General features: G+C 36.7%; 1 protein-coding gene across 2 annotated transcripts in view; it reads left to right on the top strand.

Moving 5' to 3' along the window:
- Erp44 (endoplasmic reticulum protein 44) overlaps positions 1-19,696 on the top strand; it is a 96,132-nt gene that overhangs the window by 28,953 nt on the left and 47,483 nt on the right. Inside the window, exons 2-4 of one of the 2 annotated variants that reach the window (XM_004656961.3) lie at positions 10,485-10,557; positions 12,559-12,598; positions 16,393-16,508. In XM_004656961.3, the coding sequence (XP_004657018.2) occupies positions 10,485-10,557; positions 12,559-12,598; positions 16,393-16,508 (229 nt within the window). Of the gene's footprint in view, positions 1-10,484; positions 10,558-12,558; positions 12,599-15,232; positions 15,341-16,392; positions 16,509-19,696 lie in introns of those variants that run through there. The other variant, XM_045157865.1, reaches the window with a different exon arrangement.

Below are 19,696 nucleotides of genomic sequence, written 5' to 3'. Positions count from 1 at the left end.
TTGAAAAACCAAAAAAAAAAAAAAAAAAAAAAAAAAAAAGAGAGAGAGAGAGAGAGACTTCTTTTGTGGTCTTAATAAAACTGTAGAATACCTAGTAATAGAAGAACTTTAAAGTTATTTGGTTTAGTCTTTTTAAGTACTATTATGCTTGGTACAAAGGAAACATTCACATTCTGCCTCTGAGCAGTTTACTACCCACCAGTAAGGTTTTCCATGATCAAGCCTAGGAAGCACACAGGACACAAAGCTTCTTTCTTCACTTTAGAAATGCTTTTCTTTTTGCCCTTTTTTTTTTCCCCACCAAGAGAGTGTAAGTTTTATTCCATTTTATCATTTGTTTTCTTTGTACCAAGCATAGTAATTAGATGAAACAGATTGACCAGATAACTTTAAATTTCTGTTTTTAGGCATTCTACAATTTCATGACACCACCAAAGAAGTCTGTCTACTTATAGTTGGGAAATGTCATGAATGAGCTCCCAGAAAAATTCAACTCATTATAAATTATTACTGCCAGAGAGTTTTGTTTTACAGAGCTGAACACATTCACTTTTCTCTTCTGTGTGTTGATTGCAGGTCTCTCATGAACAGCTCACTGAGAGAAAACATCTACCCCACTCTTAACACCAGCTAGTAGCCATCCTTGAATGAGGACCTTGTGGATAGAAGCACTGAACTAAGACTTGCAGGAATTCACAATTCTGCATATCAACAGTTTGCTATCTGCCTAGCAAAATTTTCATGATTAAGCACTAAAAGCACATAGACCTAGGACACAAAGCTTCTAGCCAGCATGCTAAGAATATTGGGAGCAACAGCAGGAAAGAGGCAGAGAGCACTTACAGGTTAGATGAACGGTTGCTGAAGTGAGTAGTGAAGTTTGGACAATAAAGAAAGAAGGCCAGAGTGGGCCCAAAGTGTAAAGACTGGACTTTATCTAAACTCCAGTAAAATATGCAGCTTAGTTAACATAATGTAATACTGTATTAAAGATGAATAGAATGGCAGCGTGAAGTATGTAGAATAGCATGTATGGAGGAATGTAAGACTTAATTGTGATTACCACTACAAGAAAAAAATAATAATCCTATATATCTAGTGAACTACTTACTCTTTTAAAACAAACAACTTTGTAGTCACAGGGAAGGGCATTTTTTCAAAACCATAAAAACTGAAAAAAAATTAGACTGAACACATCTATAGTAAATGTAACAGGCTTAACTGGTTTATTAAAAGTTCTCATGTTAGAGCACAAGGTAAAATTCAACCCTTCTAAAAACATACCTATATGGGATTCTAATCTGTTGGGGATAAAAGACTGGAGCCTTCCATCTTATTTACTTATTAAGGTAGGACACAGAACAAAAAATATTTAAAAGGACAGAAAGTACATTTTAGAAATCTGAGGGCACAGTTACAATGGTGGTGTAACAGTTGCAAGAGCCTGTCAGCAAAACAGCACAGCAGCAATGTTAATAGAACAGATGTTATGGGAGATACAAGTACACAGAATAATGAGTCTGCAACAATAGATTTTAATTGACTTCTCATTCTCATGTCAGATCAATCAAAATTATATGAACTAGTGACCTTAATTAATATATGTTAGATCTAATATTATTTTAATAAAGTCTGGAAGGATACTTGGCAAATTTCAGCAACATTCTCAACTTACAGTACTAGTAGAAGGTTACTCACAATAGGAAAAATAAATCTGCTTTAATCATGTTTATTGAAGGGAAACTTGGGAAGTATTATTACTGAATTTGGAATGGAAAGGCATGTCTGTTAACCTAAATTGTCTTGAGGATTAAACAATACACTCCTAACTAGGCCAATGCTTGTTCCTTTTTTCTTTACCTCTATTTCATGGCAACTAAGAAATTGGAATGGAAGTGAGCAAGGGGGAGAGATTTATATTTTTGTGAACAAATAAATGTCATTCTCTATTTTTTCTTTTGTAAAACTGCTTCATGAGCTAAAGAACAACATTGTAGTGATGGAGGCTATGAATTAATGACTTTTAATATATATGAAAGCTTTGCACTTGTTACTAGGAGAGTTTTATATTCTATGAGGGGAAGCCTGAAAGCAAAATCTAAGTAGTATGTGGCATATGAATAATAGTAAAGATTCTTCTAATCATTATTTAATTAAAATAGGCATTCCAAAAAGTTCATGGCAACTCAAGGTCTATTCTGTTTGTCATTTCGAATTGGGTAACTATAATAGTAAGGTTACAAAGATAAAATTTTTTTTGTTCATTTTTATTTATTTGTTTAAGAGTGACAGACACAGAGAAAAAGAGGCAGAGAGAAAGAGAGAGAGAGAGAGAGAGAGAGAGAGGGAGAGAAAATGGGTGTGCCAGGGCCTCTAGCCACTGTACATGAACTCCAGATGCATGCGCCCCCTTGTGCATCTGGCTAATGTGGGTCTTGGGGAATTGAGCCTCAAACCATGGTCCTTAGGCTTCACAGGCAAGCGTTAATAATAGAAGAATAATAGAATAATAATAGAATTGTGGGATTTAGTAGTAAAAAATATTTGTATCTCAGAACATGGTACTCAAATAAGGAACTCTGAAGAGTTTGAGAATTATTCTAGATCTAAGTGATTATGGAAAATAAGTCAAATATTCACTGAAGACACTTTTTTTTCCCGAGGTAGGGTATCAATCTAGCTCAGGCTGACCTGGAATTCATTCTGTATTCTCAGGGTGGCCTTAAACTCATGGTGATCCTCATACCTCTGCCTCCACAGTGTTGGTAATAAAGGCATGTGTCACCATACCGCTCTCTGAAGAAACATATTTATTGAAGGCTGTACTATGTTCAGTGGTAAAACAGATATTCTTTGGCATGAGATAGACATTTTTTCTTTACATTTTATGAACTGGAAATGCATATACTAACAGCAGAAGCAGACAAGTAAGGGGTTCAAGGATATGTATAATCTAGGAAAAAAACAATCTATTTAGTACAAACCTTGAAGCTATTTTTTCTTTTTGAGGTAGGGTTTCACTGTAGTCCAAGCTGACCTGAAATTCATTCTGTATTCTTGAACTCAGTGATCCTCCTACCTCTGCCTCCCGAGTGCTGAGATTAAAGGCCACCATCCCTGGCTTCTTGAAGCTTTCTTAAAAAGCTAAGTGTGGAGCCTGGAGAGATGGCTAGGCAGTTAAAAATATCACTTTTTTTTTTTTGCAAAGGTGCTGGCCTGAGTCCAGTTCTCTAGTACCCATGTAAAAGCAGATGCACAAAATGGTTCATGTATTTGGATTTTGTATGCAGTGGTCTTAATAGACCCATTTTCTCTTCTGTTCTCAAATAAGATTTAAAAAAAAAAAAAGAAGAAGAAGAAAAGAAAAAAAGCTAAGTAAAGATATGGGTATATCCAGTGTTTAGTTACAATGTTTACAAAACCATTGATATATTGTATTTCACACATTATAGCATGTTGGCTCCCTTCCTTTTCCTGTTCCACCTTCCCAACCCTTCTTCCTGAATTCTTCTTGTCTAAGGGTCCACTGCAAATGAACATATACTGCCATTTTTTTGCATAGATTTTATTGTATTCTAATTATGGCCACTTGCTTCCTTATGGTGTCAGTTTCACATACTCCTTTATAACCAGTATTTCCTGTACACAAGTGGACTTAGCTAGATTGATAACAGTTTCTATTTTGTTGTTGCATGATTGTTTCCTGTTGCATACTATCAAGAAGCATAATATTTAGTTGTCTGACTTTTAATGGTGTTGATTGTTCAGTAACTGTGTCTGTTCAGTTCTGTGTTAAATTAACTCAGGTATTCTTTTTTTTTATTAGTTATGTACACAGTGTAAATACAGTCATATTGATACCATCATTAGCCTCCTCCCTGTCTTCCTCCGTCCACAGGGACCCTGCTTGTTGGGGAATATGAGTTGTGCATTGTGGGGTTAGCCATCAGTTAGGGGTAAGAGGCAATGTCTCTGCACAATGACCTACCGTGTGGCTCTAACATTCTTTCTGCCCCCTCTTCTGTAAATTTCCTAACTTGGGTGTTCTTGAAAGCATAGCAAAAAGAGAGTATTGATATACAAAATAATTCTCATTGTCCAATGTTGCAGTTAATTTCTTTGAGGATAGATAATGGATTTGCTGTAGTGTGTATGACTATTAACATATTTGAGAAATAAATCTTCTCATTTTTAATATGAAAGTAAAACCTGATCATCTTAATATTCCTTTTTTGTTTATTTATTTATTTGAGAGCAACAGACAGAGAAAGAGGTGGTGGTGAGGAGGGGGGAGAAGAATGGGTGCACCAGGGCCTCCGGCCACTGTAAATGAACTCCAGATGCATGAGCCAACTTGTGCATCTAGCTTATGTGGGTCCTGGGGAATCGAGCCTTGAACCCGGTCCTTAGGCTTCACAGGCAAGCGCTTAATTGCTACACCATCTCTCCAGCCCCCAGAATTGATAATCTTGCTAGTTATATACTGTATAATGGTATTTACACCCTTACACCCATTCCACCTACTGCTTGACCTGTAATGGTTGACTCTGAAGTATTTGTAAATAGTACATAACAAAAAAAGAGAATGCCTCTTGTGGTTGAGGGGGCTGCTCACCTCATGGTAGCTATGAAGCAAAATAGAAAGAGGCAAAGTCCCAGTATATCCTTTAGGACATTTTCCAGTTACCTAATATCCTTTGATGAAACCTCACCTTCTAAACTTTAGACTTTCCACAGTGCTACAGGCTGTGAAGCAAGCCTTTAGCACATGGCCCTTGTGGGACATTTAATATCCAAACCATGAGTCTTTTCTAAAGGAACTTCATTTCATGGCAGGAATTCTGGCAGGAAATACAGTGGGGCTCAAAGAAGAACAGTCATATTTTTCTTCTGGCATATATTTGCAAGTGCTTTTCTGGAATATGACTTACAAGAACCAGTGCCATCTACTACTTGGAAGACCATCATAAATAGGACATTTTCTCCTCATCCCCACCATTTTTCACTTTTATATGCCAGGATACATTAAAAAACAAAACAAAACATAGTTCTCATTTTGCTTTTTCTCCAAATTCCCATACTTTGTTAATACTGTTGTTGCTAAGAGTTTGAGTTCTAGAAAAGTAAAAAGGTGATAATTTTAAGAAAAAATTATTTCCAAATATTGAGAAGCTCATTCCTGACTATGTAACCCCTTTTTTTCCTTCAATTTATTTTTATTTATTTATTTGATAGTGAGAGAGAGAGAAAGAGGCAGATAGGGAGAGAAGAGAGAGAATGAGCGCTCCAGGGCCTCCAGCCACTGCAAACGAACTCCAGACGCGTGCACCCCCTTGTGCATCTGGCTAATGTGGGACCTGGGGAACTGAGCCTCGAACCGGGGTCCTTAGGCTTGACAGGCAAGCGCTTAACCGCTAAGCCATCTCTCCAGCCCTATGTAACTCCTTTTATAGTGAGTTTATCCTCTTTAAGGTCAGAGTTTATCCTCTTTAAGGTCTTTCAGGTAATTTTTTAGTTCATCCCAGTTTTGTGTAAAGTGAAAAAATTTATATTATGTATACGTATATTTTTTTCATTTAAATAATAGCAAAAAATAAAACAGGAATTGCAACAATTTTTGTTTCTTTTTATTTGACCATAGATTTAACTGGCTTTATTTGGGATTGGTAATTATATTACCTGTATGTAATTTTTTGCTATAATATTCATCTACCCAACATCTGCATGTATTTAATGAAAAATGTTTTCATTGTTGTGATGCTTGTTTATAAATGCAGATTAGTTCTGATATAGGTTACCTTACAGGAAGGCTGTATCACTGAGCAATTTAAGAGTTAAAAAGCTTCCAAGTGTTATCTACTTATATTGTTTTTCCTTTCTTTTTGAACTTCTAGTTCATTATATTGCTCTTGGGAATACTAACAGTGTGGGATGCTTCTTGATTGATATCCAACTTCAAGGCCTTTAGTTCCTGTCAGCCTCATTCTCCCGGGGTCTTTCCATATTGAGCTCCTTGCAACCAACTGTGAACCTTTATGCTTCTTTTTGCCAGCTAAATGTAAAACTGAGAGTAAGAGTGGGCTGCAGTTACTGTCAGAGACTTGGCCTCCAGGGAGGAGAAGCAGCCTGGCTTGTGAAATTATTTAAAATAACTCATCTTATTAGTACTGGCTAGTGCTTTACTCAATTATTGTTTTGTGGGTTTTTGTTGTTGTTGTTGTTGTTTGTTTTGAAAGAGGTGTAGTACTGGTGTTTAGCTCTGAGTTTCACGGTATTTTGTACGTGCTAGTAGTAAAGGATGGATATATTGTTAATACTGTAACAAAACTTGACCTAACCTTAAGACAGTGGTTAACAAAAAATAATTATAAAATACATTTCTAAAATACCCTGTCATATAATCAACACTTAAACTTGTGTAATCTAGAGAGAAACTTAATTTTTCAGTAACTCCTATTATTTCCTGTCACTAACTACTTTTTCTATTCCTCCCACCCCCAATGCAATATACTGGGCTACTGAAAGCAAAGTTATTTTCTATGGGGAAAAGCAAAGCTTCCTGAAAGAGGTTAGTCCACAAGGACTGCTGATTCAGTTGTGCAGAAGAGGGCACTTTAGGTGGAGTAGATCATGCCTACAAGGTGAGTGAAGCAAAAATGTGGAGCATTGAGGAGGCAACAGGATGCTTGCTCCCTGGCATTGAAGTGCTGTAGAAATGCTGTTACTATTATAACTAACCAGCTAGGTGGCCTTGAGGGCTACCTGTGATTCACACAGGAACCTCAGTTTAAAAACAAAACAAAACAAAACAATAAAACACCCTTTATGTAATTACTCATGCTTTTGTGAAAATGAGTTTTGTGCAACATTGCTCATCTAACTTGTGTGTCGTTCTTCTGTGAAAGATGACATCATTACACATTTTCAGTTGAGATGTGTAGTAACTCTTATAGTAAGTACATGTTGAAGAAATTATCTGACAAATTGTAGAAGTTGTTATAATAGCAAGAAAGTGAACTGGAAAAAATGACCAAGTCTTTATATATGTGTGTGTCATGCTGATAATTTCATTATTAAAACTATATTCTTTTTTTTAAAAATTATTTATTTATTTATTTGAGAGTGACAGACACAGAGAGAAAGACAGATAGAGGGAGAGAGAGAGAATGGGTGTGCCAGGGCTTCCAGCCTCTGGAAACGAACTCCAGACGCGTGCACCCCCTTGTGCATCTGGCTAACGTGGGACCTGGGGAACCGAGCCTCGAACCGGGGTCCTTAGGCTTCACAGGCAAGCGCTTAACCGCTAAGCCATCTCTCCAGCCCTAAAACTATATTCTTTATAACTATTAGTCTTCTGTTAAAACTTTTCATATATTTCTTTTTTTTCTTTTCTTTTTTCCAAGTCAGGTTCTCACTCTAGGCAAGGTTGATGTAGAATTCACTATGTAGTCTCAGGATGGCCTTGAACTCACAGCAATCTACCTACCTCTGCCTCCTGAGTGCTGGGATTAAAGGCGTGCACCACCATGCCCAGCTTTTCATATATTTCTTATCTTAAAACTTTTAAAGTTTCCCTTGACTCTAAATAAAAACAACAATAACAATAGTGATATGCTTCTCCAGGAGAGTCTTGTTTTTGCTTAGATCTGACATGGAAAGAAACAGAAAGAATACCAGAAATGTTAGTGGTAATAGGAAAATACCTCCTTCGCTCCTGAGCAAGGGGAGTGGTTATTCTTTCTGTCAGAGGCCGCTTTCTTGCTTTAGACCCTCTTAAACAACTGTTGGCTGAGTTTACCAGTGCAGTGTGTTAAAGTAATTTTTATTTATTTAATACCTTAAGTCAACTATTGATTCCTTTTTACAAAACAATGTCTATCATATATGTTTTGCTATGTAAGTTTTCAGAATAAAAAGCAATTAAATTGAGAATTTAAACTAAGTTCTCTGTAAACATATGTCTTAATAGGTAATAGCTAACTCTTCAAAAACTGTTTCCCATGTATTCTGCAACTAGAAATCATTGCCACATCTGCAGCCCAACAACATAGTTTTCTCCTCTCTGTTACCTCTACTCGTTGGAGAGCTCATGAAGCACTGTTTCCTCAGTACCAGTAGGCACTCCAGAATACTGTTATTTAATGACTTGACTGTTGGAATGATCAGCTTATCCCTCTTTGATAATTTTTTCTGTTTTCAAATGTTTTTCTCCAACAGAAAATTGTGTGCTCATACTGTACCAACATAATTGAGTTCCACAATTAATTTTAGGAGGAAGGATCCATTAGTCAAATACTGATATTACATAAGAGAAAGTATTTTGTTTTATCAGTGGATTCTAGATACATGACTCTTTTAAAAAAAAAGCAGATTAAACAAGGGACAACCTGTACTTTTATGCTTTGTTTGGTGAAGAATGAAAATCAGGCAAAAGTATAATCAAGCAAGAAGGGGAGTACAGTTGAATGGTAAGAAACTGGGGAGCTTAGCAAGGCGTGTTTGTTCAGATTTCTTTGTTTCTCTGTTTTCAATAGTACTATATATATGTATTTTTTTCTTCAGGTCTGGGGAGTCTCTCATGTGGATCTTAAGACCTACTTTAGAAGAAGGTCAGAGAATTGTTTTAGGGCTGCATCAGGAGAGAAGGGCAAGAGAAGGTCAGAAAGACTTTCTGCTTCTGTTGTTTTTTCAAATGCCAATGTAGCCAATTGTTCCATAGCCTGTCCTCCCCCAGCAACAAGTAATGACTAGTGAGGGAAGTCTGATCTTTGCAGTTAATTTTGAGGTACTGGCTATAATGGAAATACCTTCCTTTGAATAAAGTATAATTTATTGGGTGGTAGCAGACATGGTAGTTAGTTATTGGTTACACCCCACTACGGCTAGTTAAGACTAGTGTTATTTGTAGGCTTTTATGTTTAAAATATAAGAAAATTAATTGAGGTTATTTGCATGCTAACATCAATATATCTAGATAGTATTTAAATTGAGTTATTGGTGAATTATAAAATTTTAAATTGTTATTTTGTGAGCACTCAAGTGTCTATGAAGTAGATGACCAAAGGAATACCTCATGGTGCTTTGATCAGAGCCTGGCATTAGTTGTCATTCAACACAAAGCACAGTGGGGCTGGAGTGATGGCTTAGTGGTTAAGGGGCTTGCCTGTGAAGCCTAAGGACCCAGGTTTGATTCTCCATTGTGTATGTAAGTCAGATGTACTACTTGATGCATATATCTGGAGTTCATTTGAAGTGGCTAGAGGCCCTGGTGCACCCTTTCTATCTCTCCCTCTCAAATAAATCAATATTTTTGAAAATTATAAATAAAATAAAAATCATAATCATTCAGCAAATGTATTTTCATAAACAATTTTTTAAACAAAAAAAATTCCTGTGGGCACTCAATGGGATAGAGCGATTGTTCAATGGTTAAGGCACTTGCCATGCCAAGCCTAGGGAGTAGAGTTAATTCTCCACTATCCATATAAAGTTAGATGCACAAAGTGGTGTGTTCATCTGAAGTTCATTTGCAGTGGTTGTTGTCCCTGATGCAGCCATTATCTTTCTCTCTCTCTTTCCTTCTGCTTGCAAATAAATAAGAATTTGTGCCTTAGTTTAAAATTTTGTTATCTTATGTTTTGCACATGATAGGTTAGATTTTTCTTTGACAAACTTACACTTCAAATGTCAGACACATTAAAGTTCCATTCTTACTTTCTTAAGGGCTCTCACATTATCAGCAGTTAAGTGAGAATAATGCAAGAATGTCTTGTGCTTTACAATTGGCAGGTGTTTGCCTCAAATCTTCTTCATAATTTTGTTCTGTGTAAGGAACATGGACAGAATCAGCAAACTTGGCTTTTGGTTTAAATGCTTACAAAATGAGTGAATGAATTCAGCTTTCTTAATTGGTTAGAAACAGTTTCTGTATGTGTTTGGAAGCTTAGGAATTCTCTGACCAATTTCTAGTCTGAAGGAATCACTATTTCTGTTTCATTCTAGTGAAGGGTTAGATTCGTTAATAAGATTAAAATCTATTGATAGATGATCTTTTAAAATAAAAAGTGCAACCAATTTTATTAGTTTTTTTTTAAAGGTTTTACTTTTTTGAGTAAACATTTGTTAATATTACATTTGTGTGTGTGTGTGTGTGTGTGTGTGTGTGTATGGGTGCGCATGTGTCATAGCATGTGTGTAGAGGTCTGAGGAAAACTTGAGGATGTTAGTCCTCTCCACCTTGTTTGACACAGATTCTCTTGTTTTTACTACTGAGAAGGCCAGCCTACCTGGTTCATGAACTTTAGAATCTCCAGTCTCTATCTCCCATTGCTGTTAGTGCACTGTTATTACAGACATGTGCGCCTCTTTGTACCTGGCTTTATAGGTGCTAGAGCGAAAATGTGGGTTGGCAGGCTTGTGGAACAGTCACCTTTAACCATTGAGGCATCTCCCCAAACTTAATACTACATTTTTAAAACTTTCAGGTGACTTGGATTTTTACACCTGTAACAGCTGAAATAACAAGTCTTGATACAGAGAACATAGATGAAATTTTAAGTAAGTATCTTGATACTTTTGGTTGTTTTTCACTTTATAAATAATTTATATGCAGAAACACAATAAAATTTCAGTTAATCTAGAAAAGTTGGAGAACTGGCATTCTGGTTTACTGAGTTTAAAAAAAACTCTTGTTTTTGATTATTAGTAAAATGTTATAAAGTGTGTATCTTCTTTCCTGGGTTATAAGTAATACTTTAAACCTTTTTATGTGTTTGTCTTCTATAATTATTGTTCCAACAGGGTATGTAGTGTTCTGAGGCCCAGAGTTCTTCTGTTTCATTGTGCCCAAGTAAATATTAATGACCTTAGGAAAGATCCCAGATTTTTTTTTTTTTTTTTTTTTTTTTGAGGTAGGGTCTGGCTATTATAGCTCAGGCTGACCTGGAATTCACTATGTAGTCTCAGGGTGGTCTCAGACTCACAGTGATCCTCCTACCTCTTCCTCCTGAGTGCTGGGATTAAAGATGTGCTCCACCATGCCTGGCTTTTTAAAACCTATTTTATCCTAATTAAATCATGTTTTCTGATTTCATTTAGTAGCACTGATCCCATAAAGTTCAGTAAGTTTTTCTGACTGCATTATTTGCTTACAGTGTGATTTTACAGAAAAGACATTCTGATTTTTACAAACAATAAAGGAAAAATCAAGATATGATTGATAGAAAATTATAGTGTAGGAGATTTGTAAATTCTTTATTAAAATGTGTGTATATGGTTTCTTTTTTAAGAACATTGTTTGACTGGTTTTCATATGAGAAAGCCAAAAGTATTGCAGATAAAAGAAATTAAAAGTAGCTCTTTGGCTTCATTCATTGCTTTGTGTCCTCAGAACATTAATGGAAGAGTCCCATTTCATGAGGTTTCTTTAAAGCAGTGTTTTTAAACTTAAACATGTGGGGGGGGGTGCTGATCAATATCAGTACTGGTGATTCCCCAGTTTCTGAGAGAGACTGTTGCACCTTACCTAATTTGCATTTGTGTAAGTTCCTAGGTGATAATGGTGTTTCTGTTCAGATCCAGGAACCACAGTTTGTATCACAGCTCTAGATTTAGACAAGTGGATAAAAACTGCCATAAGGTGGAAAAGGATGGAATTTTAAGATCATATGCCATTCTTTCATTTTCCGAATTCTGTGACATCTTTATGTAAGATTTTGGTGTGTTTTTGAGGAGTTTGTAAGTGTCTCTGAATTAGGTTTAAGCAAAAGGAACAATGTTATCTCTCTTATGTCTGCATCCTGATATGCAAATGAGTAGGAGTAGTAAGTTATTTTTGCAACAGAATATTCAGCAGATAGGAACTAGAAAAGATACATGTTGTACATCACTGCTAGTTTTAGATTCCCTTCTACTACTAGGTGAGGCATCTGAGAGCAAGCAGTCGCTTACCTGTACGGTTCTCTCCTATGAAAGACACTAGGACTTGCACACCTAATTCTCAGATACTATGGAATATTAAAAATGGATTATTAGGGCTGGAGAGATGGCTTATCGGTTAAGGCATGTGCCTGCAAAGCCAAAGGATCCAGGTTCAGTTCCCCAGGACCCATGTAAGCTAGGTGCATACATGGTGCATGAGTCTGGAGTTTGTTTACAGTGGCTGAAGTCCCTGGCATGCCTGTTCTCCCCCCCCCTTTCTCTCCCCCCCATTCCTGCTCTCTAGCTCTCAAATAAATAAATACATAAATTTTTAAAAAATGGACTACTAAACTCCAGATCATTCCACTTAAAGTTAGTACTTTGCATGTCTGATCTTGATTTTGTTTCTGCTTTAATTCATTTGTGATGCAATGAAAATATAGGAGAGATAATAGAACAAGGAACAAACTCTGTGAGTTAACCATGACTGTACCTATGGATATTTCAGTGACAGATAATTGCCTTTGTGGGTTTTTAATTGGCCCTTTACATATGGGGAAAATATCATGATGAAAATCATAACTTCAACATATGTCAAAATTACATAGACACAATTAACTGTTTTTTTTCCAATTTCAGATAATGCTGATGTTGCTTTAGTCAATTTTTATGCTGACTGGTAAGTGATTTTGTTTTTCCTTTGGTTTTCTTCTCCCCTCTTTTTTCATTCGTTCCTTTTTCCATTTGCTCCGCTCATAAGAAGAAGGCACGCTGATTTTGAGGGAAGAGATCATGTCTACTAGTTTTCTCAGAGTCAATAACAAAGACATGATATGTAGTGGATATTAAGGAACATGTCATGGAGGGACAGAAAAATGGGAGAATTAGCTGAAGGGAGGTTTGACACATATCCTTGTAGGCTTATTGCCTGCTAGCTGTGATTATCCTACTTGAGGCCAACTGCAGTTCTGCGGTAGACGTAGATTTCTACAACGTTCTTCTCACTTAGTTTTCTGTGCTCTAGTCTATTCTGTTCTCTATAATATAAGCCAGAGTTCGTTCTTATGATGCAGATTAGGTTAGTTCACATCCCATATTAAGTTTCATCAAACATTGGCTTAAAGTTCAAATCCTTTACCTTGGTGTAGAAAACCTCTCATGATTTGGTCTTTTCCTCTCAATACAACTGTATCTTTTGTCTCTTTCTATTCTTACATTCTGCTTGCTTAAATTTCCTGTGAAATTTTGTACTCTTATTACTGGATTTCTGTCTTTTTTTTTTTTTTTTTTGCCTAGATGAAGTACTTCTTTACTTAAAATCTTTTAAACCTTAATTAAAAACTACTTTCTTCAGGTCATACCCTACATAAGTATTCCTACTCTCAAGCCATATTAGAAACTCTTACACAAAGGGTCCCTAACTTAATGTGATTCAGTGTATAATTGTTTTTGACTTTACTATGGTCCATAAGTGATAATACATTCAATAAGAGCCATACTTTCAGTTTGACTTTTCTTGTAGTAATGAGAGGTACTTCTTGTGGACTGTATTTCTGAGCTATGCTTGGCATAATCAATCAGGTATAATAAATGTATTTTTATCTTGGGATGTTTTCAATTTACACTAGATTCATTGGACTTACCCCCCTTATAAGCCAAGGATCATCTGCATTTCATCTAATACTCCAACTCTGCCCAGTCATACATAGCCCACACAGATGCTGCAGTCTAGATACTGATTCCTTCATATATTGTTTGCTTTATGAAAATAGTTCATATATCTATATCTATATGGGTTTTTCAAGGTAAGGAATTCATTATTTAGTCTCAGGCTCAGCTGGCCTTGAACTCACAGTGATCTACCTCTTCCTTGCAAGTGCTGACATTAAAGGCTTGTGTCACCATGCCTGGCTCCATAGGTATAATTTTAAACATTATTTCCCAAGTATATTGCAGAGCATATGGCAATAAATACATAACTATCTTGTGAGTGAATGTATATATGATAAAGGTATATAAAGAACTTTAATAAAACATTGAAGTTATGTAAGGAAAATACTATTAATAAAAATATATAACAAAATAGCATTTTCTGTGGCAAATTAGGATTAATATTAGCCATAAAACTGGGTGGAAACTTATCTAGTTTAGTCTACTATGCAAACTTATCTAGTTTAGTCTACTATGCAAACAAGAAAACTAAGATAAAGAGGAGCAAAGTACTTTTCTATGGTTTCCTGACTAGATTATTACACAGGAATAACTAGAATGTGATTCTCCTGATTGAGTTGTTATGAGTAAGTAAAATAGTACACACTATTGACCTTTTTAAAAAATTGAATTGAAAATACGAACTAATAATAGTTGATAAAACATGCTAACTAAAAAATACCTTGAGTTGCTAGTGAATTAGTAGTTTGTTTTTTTTTAATGGAGAGAACTTGAGTAATTTTATGTAGGACACGGACCTACTCTCTTTGGTCCTTAAGGCTAGACTCTATTCTCTCTGGAAGTTCACTCTTACATAGCTGCCTCTGAGAATACTGGACTTAAAGTAGATAATTAATAGAATACTGGTAGTACCAAGTCCTGCATAGATTGTTTTCAGTGCTCAGGAATGTTCTGCAGGTAGGTGCTATAATTAACATTTAGGTTAAAGAAATTTAGGCTCAGAAAAGTCATGTTTAGGAGTGGTGGAATTGGGATTTAAATTCAACTATGTCTAAATCTAAAACTTAGTAAAGACCTTTACCTGTTTGGCTGATTAGATAAGGATTGATTTAAGCACAAGGTTGGAGGTTGGGTTCAGACTTTTTCTTAAATGAATCTGTTGCTTTTTTGGTGTTAGTTTTATAAATGTAACATTTACCCATGTATGGATACATGTGTATGCAGATGCAATAATAATGGATTTGAACTGTTTCTTCACCTTCTGCTTTAAGTTTTTTAGTATTAAAATTGATGCTATTTTAAACGTGAACCTGGGCTTCAATACTTACTGGACAGCAAACTGTACAGTACAGAGAGAAAGAACCCATGTGAGTCTTGTCTTTGCTCAAGCCAGAAGTCTCTCCATTAATTTTTTACTAAGCCATATTTCATTTTTCAAGAAACTGTAAATCAAACCCTATTCCTTGCCTCTCCCTGTCCTCTACCCATTCGATTTTCAGAAAAATTTACTTACAAAACTGGGGTTCCAACCTTTGTTATTCTTCAATTTATCTTATTACTCATTTAATAGACATCTATTGAATGCTTATTAGAATAGTCAAATAAGAAATGGTCCATGATGTCCACAGACCCTACCCACCTATCCCAGATGGGAGATTTAAGATGCTAAAGAGGAAAGACCACTTGAAAGCAGAGTCTGAAGATACAGATTGTGTCTCCTAAATTCTAAGACATCTCCTTAGGAAGTCAGGTGAGTAGGCTAGAAAGATAGATACAAGAAGAAATAGGGAGGAGGTATAGCATTATATCTTTTCACAAGCTTTACAATATTTTATTGGATCACTGCTAATATCTGTAAAATCACGCATGGGTTAGAGTTCAGAGGCTTCACTCACATACCTTTCTTGGTGCACAAGGGCTCTGGAAGCAATAGTAGCAGTTACAGTTTGTTAACTTATCCCCCTTAATACTTTCTCCTTGTGAAGTGTCTAGTTGCTTGTATATGTATGCTAATTCTCTCTTCATCAAGTCCCCTTTTAATGACCTACAACATATCTTTGTGAAGGGATTTGACAGATTAAGGGACAGTTAGGATTAGGAGTAAAAAGTTTCTGGAATATTATGTATATTTTGCTTCATTTTTGAGAGACTGGCTGGGTGGTTGGGAGAAGATGAACATGGGTGAGAAGTCTTTGGAAACTTAAAATATTTGTTTCTGGACTTAGTATGATAACATGCTTACAGATATAAAAACCCACTTCAGTGAGGAGATACATTTTGGAGGGAAACAATTATGTACTATGTATCATTTTCATTAACTGATTTATTTGGTATACTAACTTGTCTCTGAGATTTGGTAGAATAGCTAGGTGGATTAATCTTATGTTTGCAATAAATTCAGTTTGCACATTACTATAAAAATATGCTCACCATTTAGAGAAAGCTAATTTCTTCTATAAGCACTTCAGCCTCAGCAGTTCACACTACAGCAGTGTGGACCACAGAGGATGGTGCTGACTTGCTTTCTGGCTGTGTGCTCCATAATATACTGACAATTACTTCTGGTTAAAAAAAAAAAAAAAAAAAACTTTAAAAATTATATAGTATTTGGAGTGCAGTGTTTGAGTTCAAAACTGCCTTCCTATCCATTCAGTGACAGACATCAGGACCCACGGATAAATTAAACATAGGATTATCTCACAAGTTTATTGTGTATATACTAAATATCAGTGAATGATAACTGAAGTTAGACTTTATTACTTCTACATTTCACTTCTAATTGGTATCCTTGTCTGTGTATAGGTGTCGTTTCAGCCAGATGTTGCATCCAATTTTTGAGGAAGCATCTGATGTCATTAAGGAAGAATATCCGGATAAAAATCAAGTAGTGTTTGCCAGAGTTGATTGTGATCAGCACTGTAAGTAACTAATAGGAAGTCTGGAAGAAATTGTCCCATCCCTTCCTCTTCTACAACATGCACTCTTTTTACTTTCCAATTTCTGTATGTTAATTGGAAGGCAATGTCCTTTCACCAAAACTTTCCAGTTTGTTATGTGAAAGTGTTGGGTGTTTTTGGTGTTGTTGTTGTTGTTTTTTAGTTAATTATTTATTTATTTGAGAGCGACAAAGAAAGAAAGACAGATAGAGGGAGAGAGAGAGAGAATGAGCGCGCCAGGGCTTCCAGCCTCTGGAAACGAACTCCAGACGCGTGCGCCCCCTTGTGCATCTGGCTAGTGTGGGACGTGGGGAACCGAGCCTCGAACCGGGGTCCTTAGGCTTCACAGGCAAGCGCTTAACCGCTAAGCCGTCTCTCCAGCCCGTGAAAGTGTTTTTTTGGTATTTATTTTATTCATTAAAACATAGCAGGTCAGGGCTGGAGAGACGGCTTAGTGGTTAAGGCATTTGCCTGTGAAGCCAAAGGACCCAGGTTCAATTCCTCAGGACCCACATAAGCCAGATGCACAAGAGTCACATGTGTCTGGAGTTTGTTTGCAGTGGCTAGAGGCCCTGGCATGTCCATTCTCTATCTGCCTCTCTTCTCCCTATCTCTCTCTGCTTGCCAATAAATAAAATTAAAATTAAAAAAAATATGTGTATATAGCAGGTCAATAAAATGAGCCCAACATGGCTCAGGGAAATTTGCAGAAGAGGGAGCAAAAAGAATGTTAGAGCCACATGGTGGGTCATTATGCACAGAGACATTGCCTCTTACCCATAACTGATGGCTGACCCCACAATGCACTACTCATATTCCCCAATGAGGAGGGTCCCTGCAGAGGGGGTAAGATAGGGAGAAGGCTAACAATGGTACCAACATGACTATGCACAGTGTACATAACTAATAAAAAAATTAAAATAAATAAATGTTAAATTAAAAAAAATAGCAGGTCAAGCTGGAGGTGGTATCCCAGCACTTGGGAGGCAGAGGTAGGAGGATCACCATGAGTTCGAGGCCACCCTGAGACTACCTAGTTCCAGGTCAGCCTGGGGTAGAGTGAGACCCTACCTCGAAAAAACCAAAAAAAAAAAAAAAGAGGCAGCAGCCTTCTTTTTGGCAGGAGGGATGGCTTAGCAGTTAAGGTGTTTGCCTGCAAAGCCCAGGGATCCAGGTTTGATTTCCCAGGATCCACTTTAGCCAGATGCACAAGGGAGCGCACACATCTGGAGTTGTTTGCAGTGGCTAGAGGCCCTGACACACCCATTCTCTCCCCCCCCCTTTCTCTGTCAGATAAATAAATAAGTAGATAAGTAATTTACCAAAGCAAATACCAAAATAAGTATGTAAACTTGAAATATAATATTGGAAGACAAATAGATTTTTTTTGGTTATTCTTAGAACCATGCAAAAATATCATTGAATTACTTTAAATGAGACTAGAAAATCATGCAAAAACATTGTAGTCATTTCCAATAAGACAGAGGCAGATTTTTGTGTTCTATTGTATTAAAGGTTATACTAGTATTAGATAAGAGTATATTTGAGGTATAATTAATTATAGTTACTGATAATTATTGAATTATTTAGTAATTTAGGTTAGTTTCTTGAAAATTCCAATTTTTTAGTTGGGTGTGGTGTTGCACGCCTTTAATCCTAGCACCTAGGAGACAGTGTTAGGAGAATTTTCGTGAGTTCAAGGCCACACTGAGACTACATTGTGAATTCTAGGTTAGCCTGAGCTAGAGCAAGACCTGATCTTGGAAACAACAACAAAATCCAATTTCTTGCATTTTGTTTGCCCCAATGGAGTATGCTCTGTAAAGCGTTCATGGTTTCTCACATAAATGTCAAACTAGCATTAGCCTTTCCTCCAAGACATTCCCTTGCTTTCCTTTCTCATAGTATCAACTACACTGTGCATGGTAGGTCGTGTTTTAGGTCTTAGTTGTCTTTCTCATCAGCTGCTTTCCTAGTTCTTCAAGGCAGGATTTTTCTGTTTCTTAATGCTTCCTGTTACATGGAGACTGGTGGATTTACTAATCTCGTTATGCCATGTATTTGACAGTTACTAGAAGATTACTTGTTACAAGCTAGCTAAACTCGTTGCATTGAGTTACTGGTAAGTAGGCCTGAATACAGAGTTTTTTCCCATTCTGCAAATTTTCTGTTCTTTACGCTAAATCTGTAGACTACAGTTACTCTATAAATCTACTGACTGCAATTATTCTGTACACACACACATACACACATGCATTCTCTTTCATTTTCTTTTTTAGGATGAGGAAATAGAAATAGGGTTAAGCCAGGTGTGGTGGCGCACACCTTTAATCCCAGCACTCCGGAGGCGGAGGTAGGAGGATCATTGTGACTTTGAGGCCACCCTGAGACTCCATAGTGAATTCCAGGTCAGCCTGTGCTAGAGTGAGATCCTACCTTGAAAAACCAAAAAGAAAAAGAAAAAGGGGTTAATGTCTTAACCAATGTTTGCACAGCTTTAAAAAAATTTTTTTTATTAATTAGTTTTTTATTCAGCAAATACCGTCAGTGTGGTACCATTATTAGGCCCATCAATGACCTACCTCCTCCCCATTGGCCCCTCCTTGTTGAGGTATATGGGTCATGCATTGTGGAGTTAGCCCACAGTTATGGGTAAGATAAATGTCTCTGCATATCATGACCCAACATGTTGCTCTGACATTCTTTCCGCCCCCTCTTCCGCAAAATTTCCCTGAGCCATGTTGGGTTCATTTTTGGTCTGCTTCAGTGATGAGGTGTTGGGGGCCTCTGAGGCTCTGGTTCTCTGATTTGGTAGGCGTTGATTTTTCTCTGTGTTGGTCTCCTTCCCCCTTGTGCTGGTATCCGGTTCATCAGGAAAACAGCACCCTTGCTTGTTTTGCCAATTTTTGTTAGTTTCAGCCGGGGACCTTTTGAGGTATGATGGAGTGTCTCTCTCCTTAGGATCTGCATCTATCTGAAAAAGAGAAGCAGATTCTCCAACGGAGAGTAAGTTAGTACCAGGACAAATGAGATAACCTTTACATTTTTATAGAGAATTTAATAGGTGTAGGCCCTCTTGTAGCCCATGATTGATGGTAGCTTGATATTGGAGAGTGGGCTAATGTTTGGATATGGCTCTGACTTGTTTCCCAGCTCCAACTATGGGTCCC

The sequence above is a fragment of the Jaculus jaculus genome, chromosome 1 (assembly GCF_020740685.1).
Source record: "Jaculus jaculus isolate mJacJac1 chromosome 1, mJacJac1.mat.Y.cur, whole genome shotgun sequence".
Taxonomy (NCBI): domain Eukaryota; kingdom Metazoa; phylum Chordata; class Mammalia; order Rodentia; family Dipodidae; genus Jaculus; species Jaculus jaculus.
The sequence above is the reverse complement of the archived record's forward strand: the minus strand, read 5'-3'. Positions and strand labels throughout refer to the sequence as shown.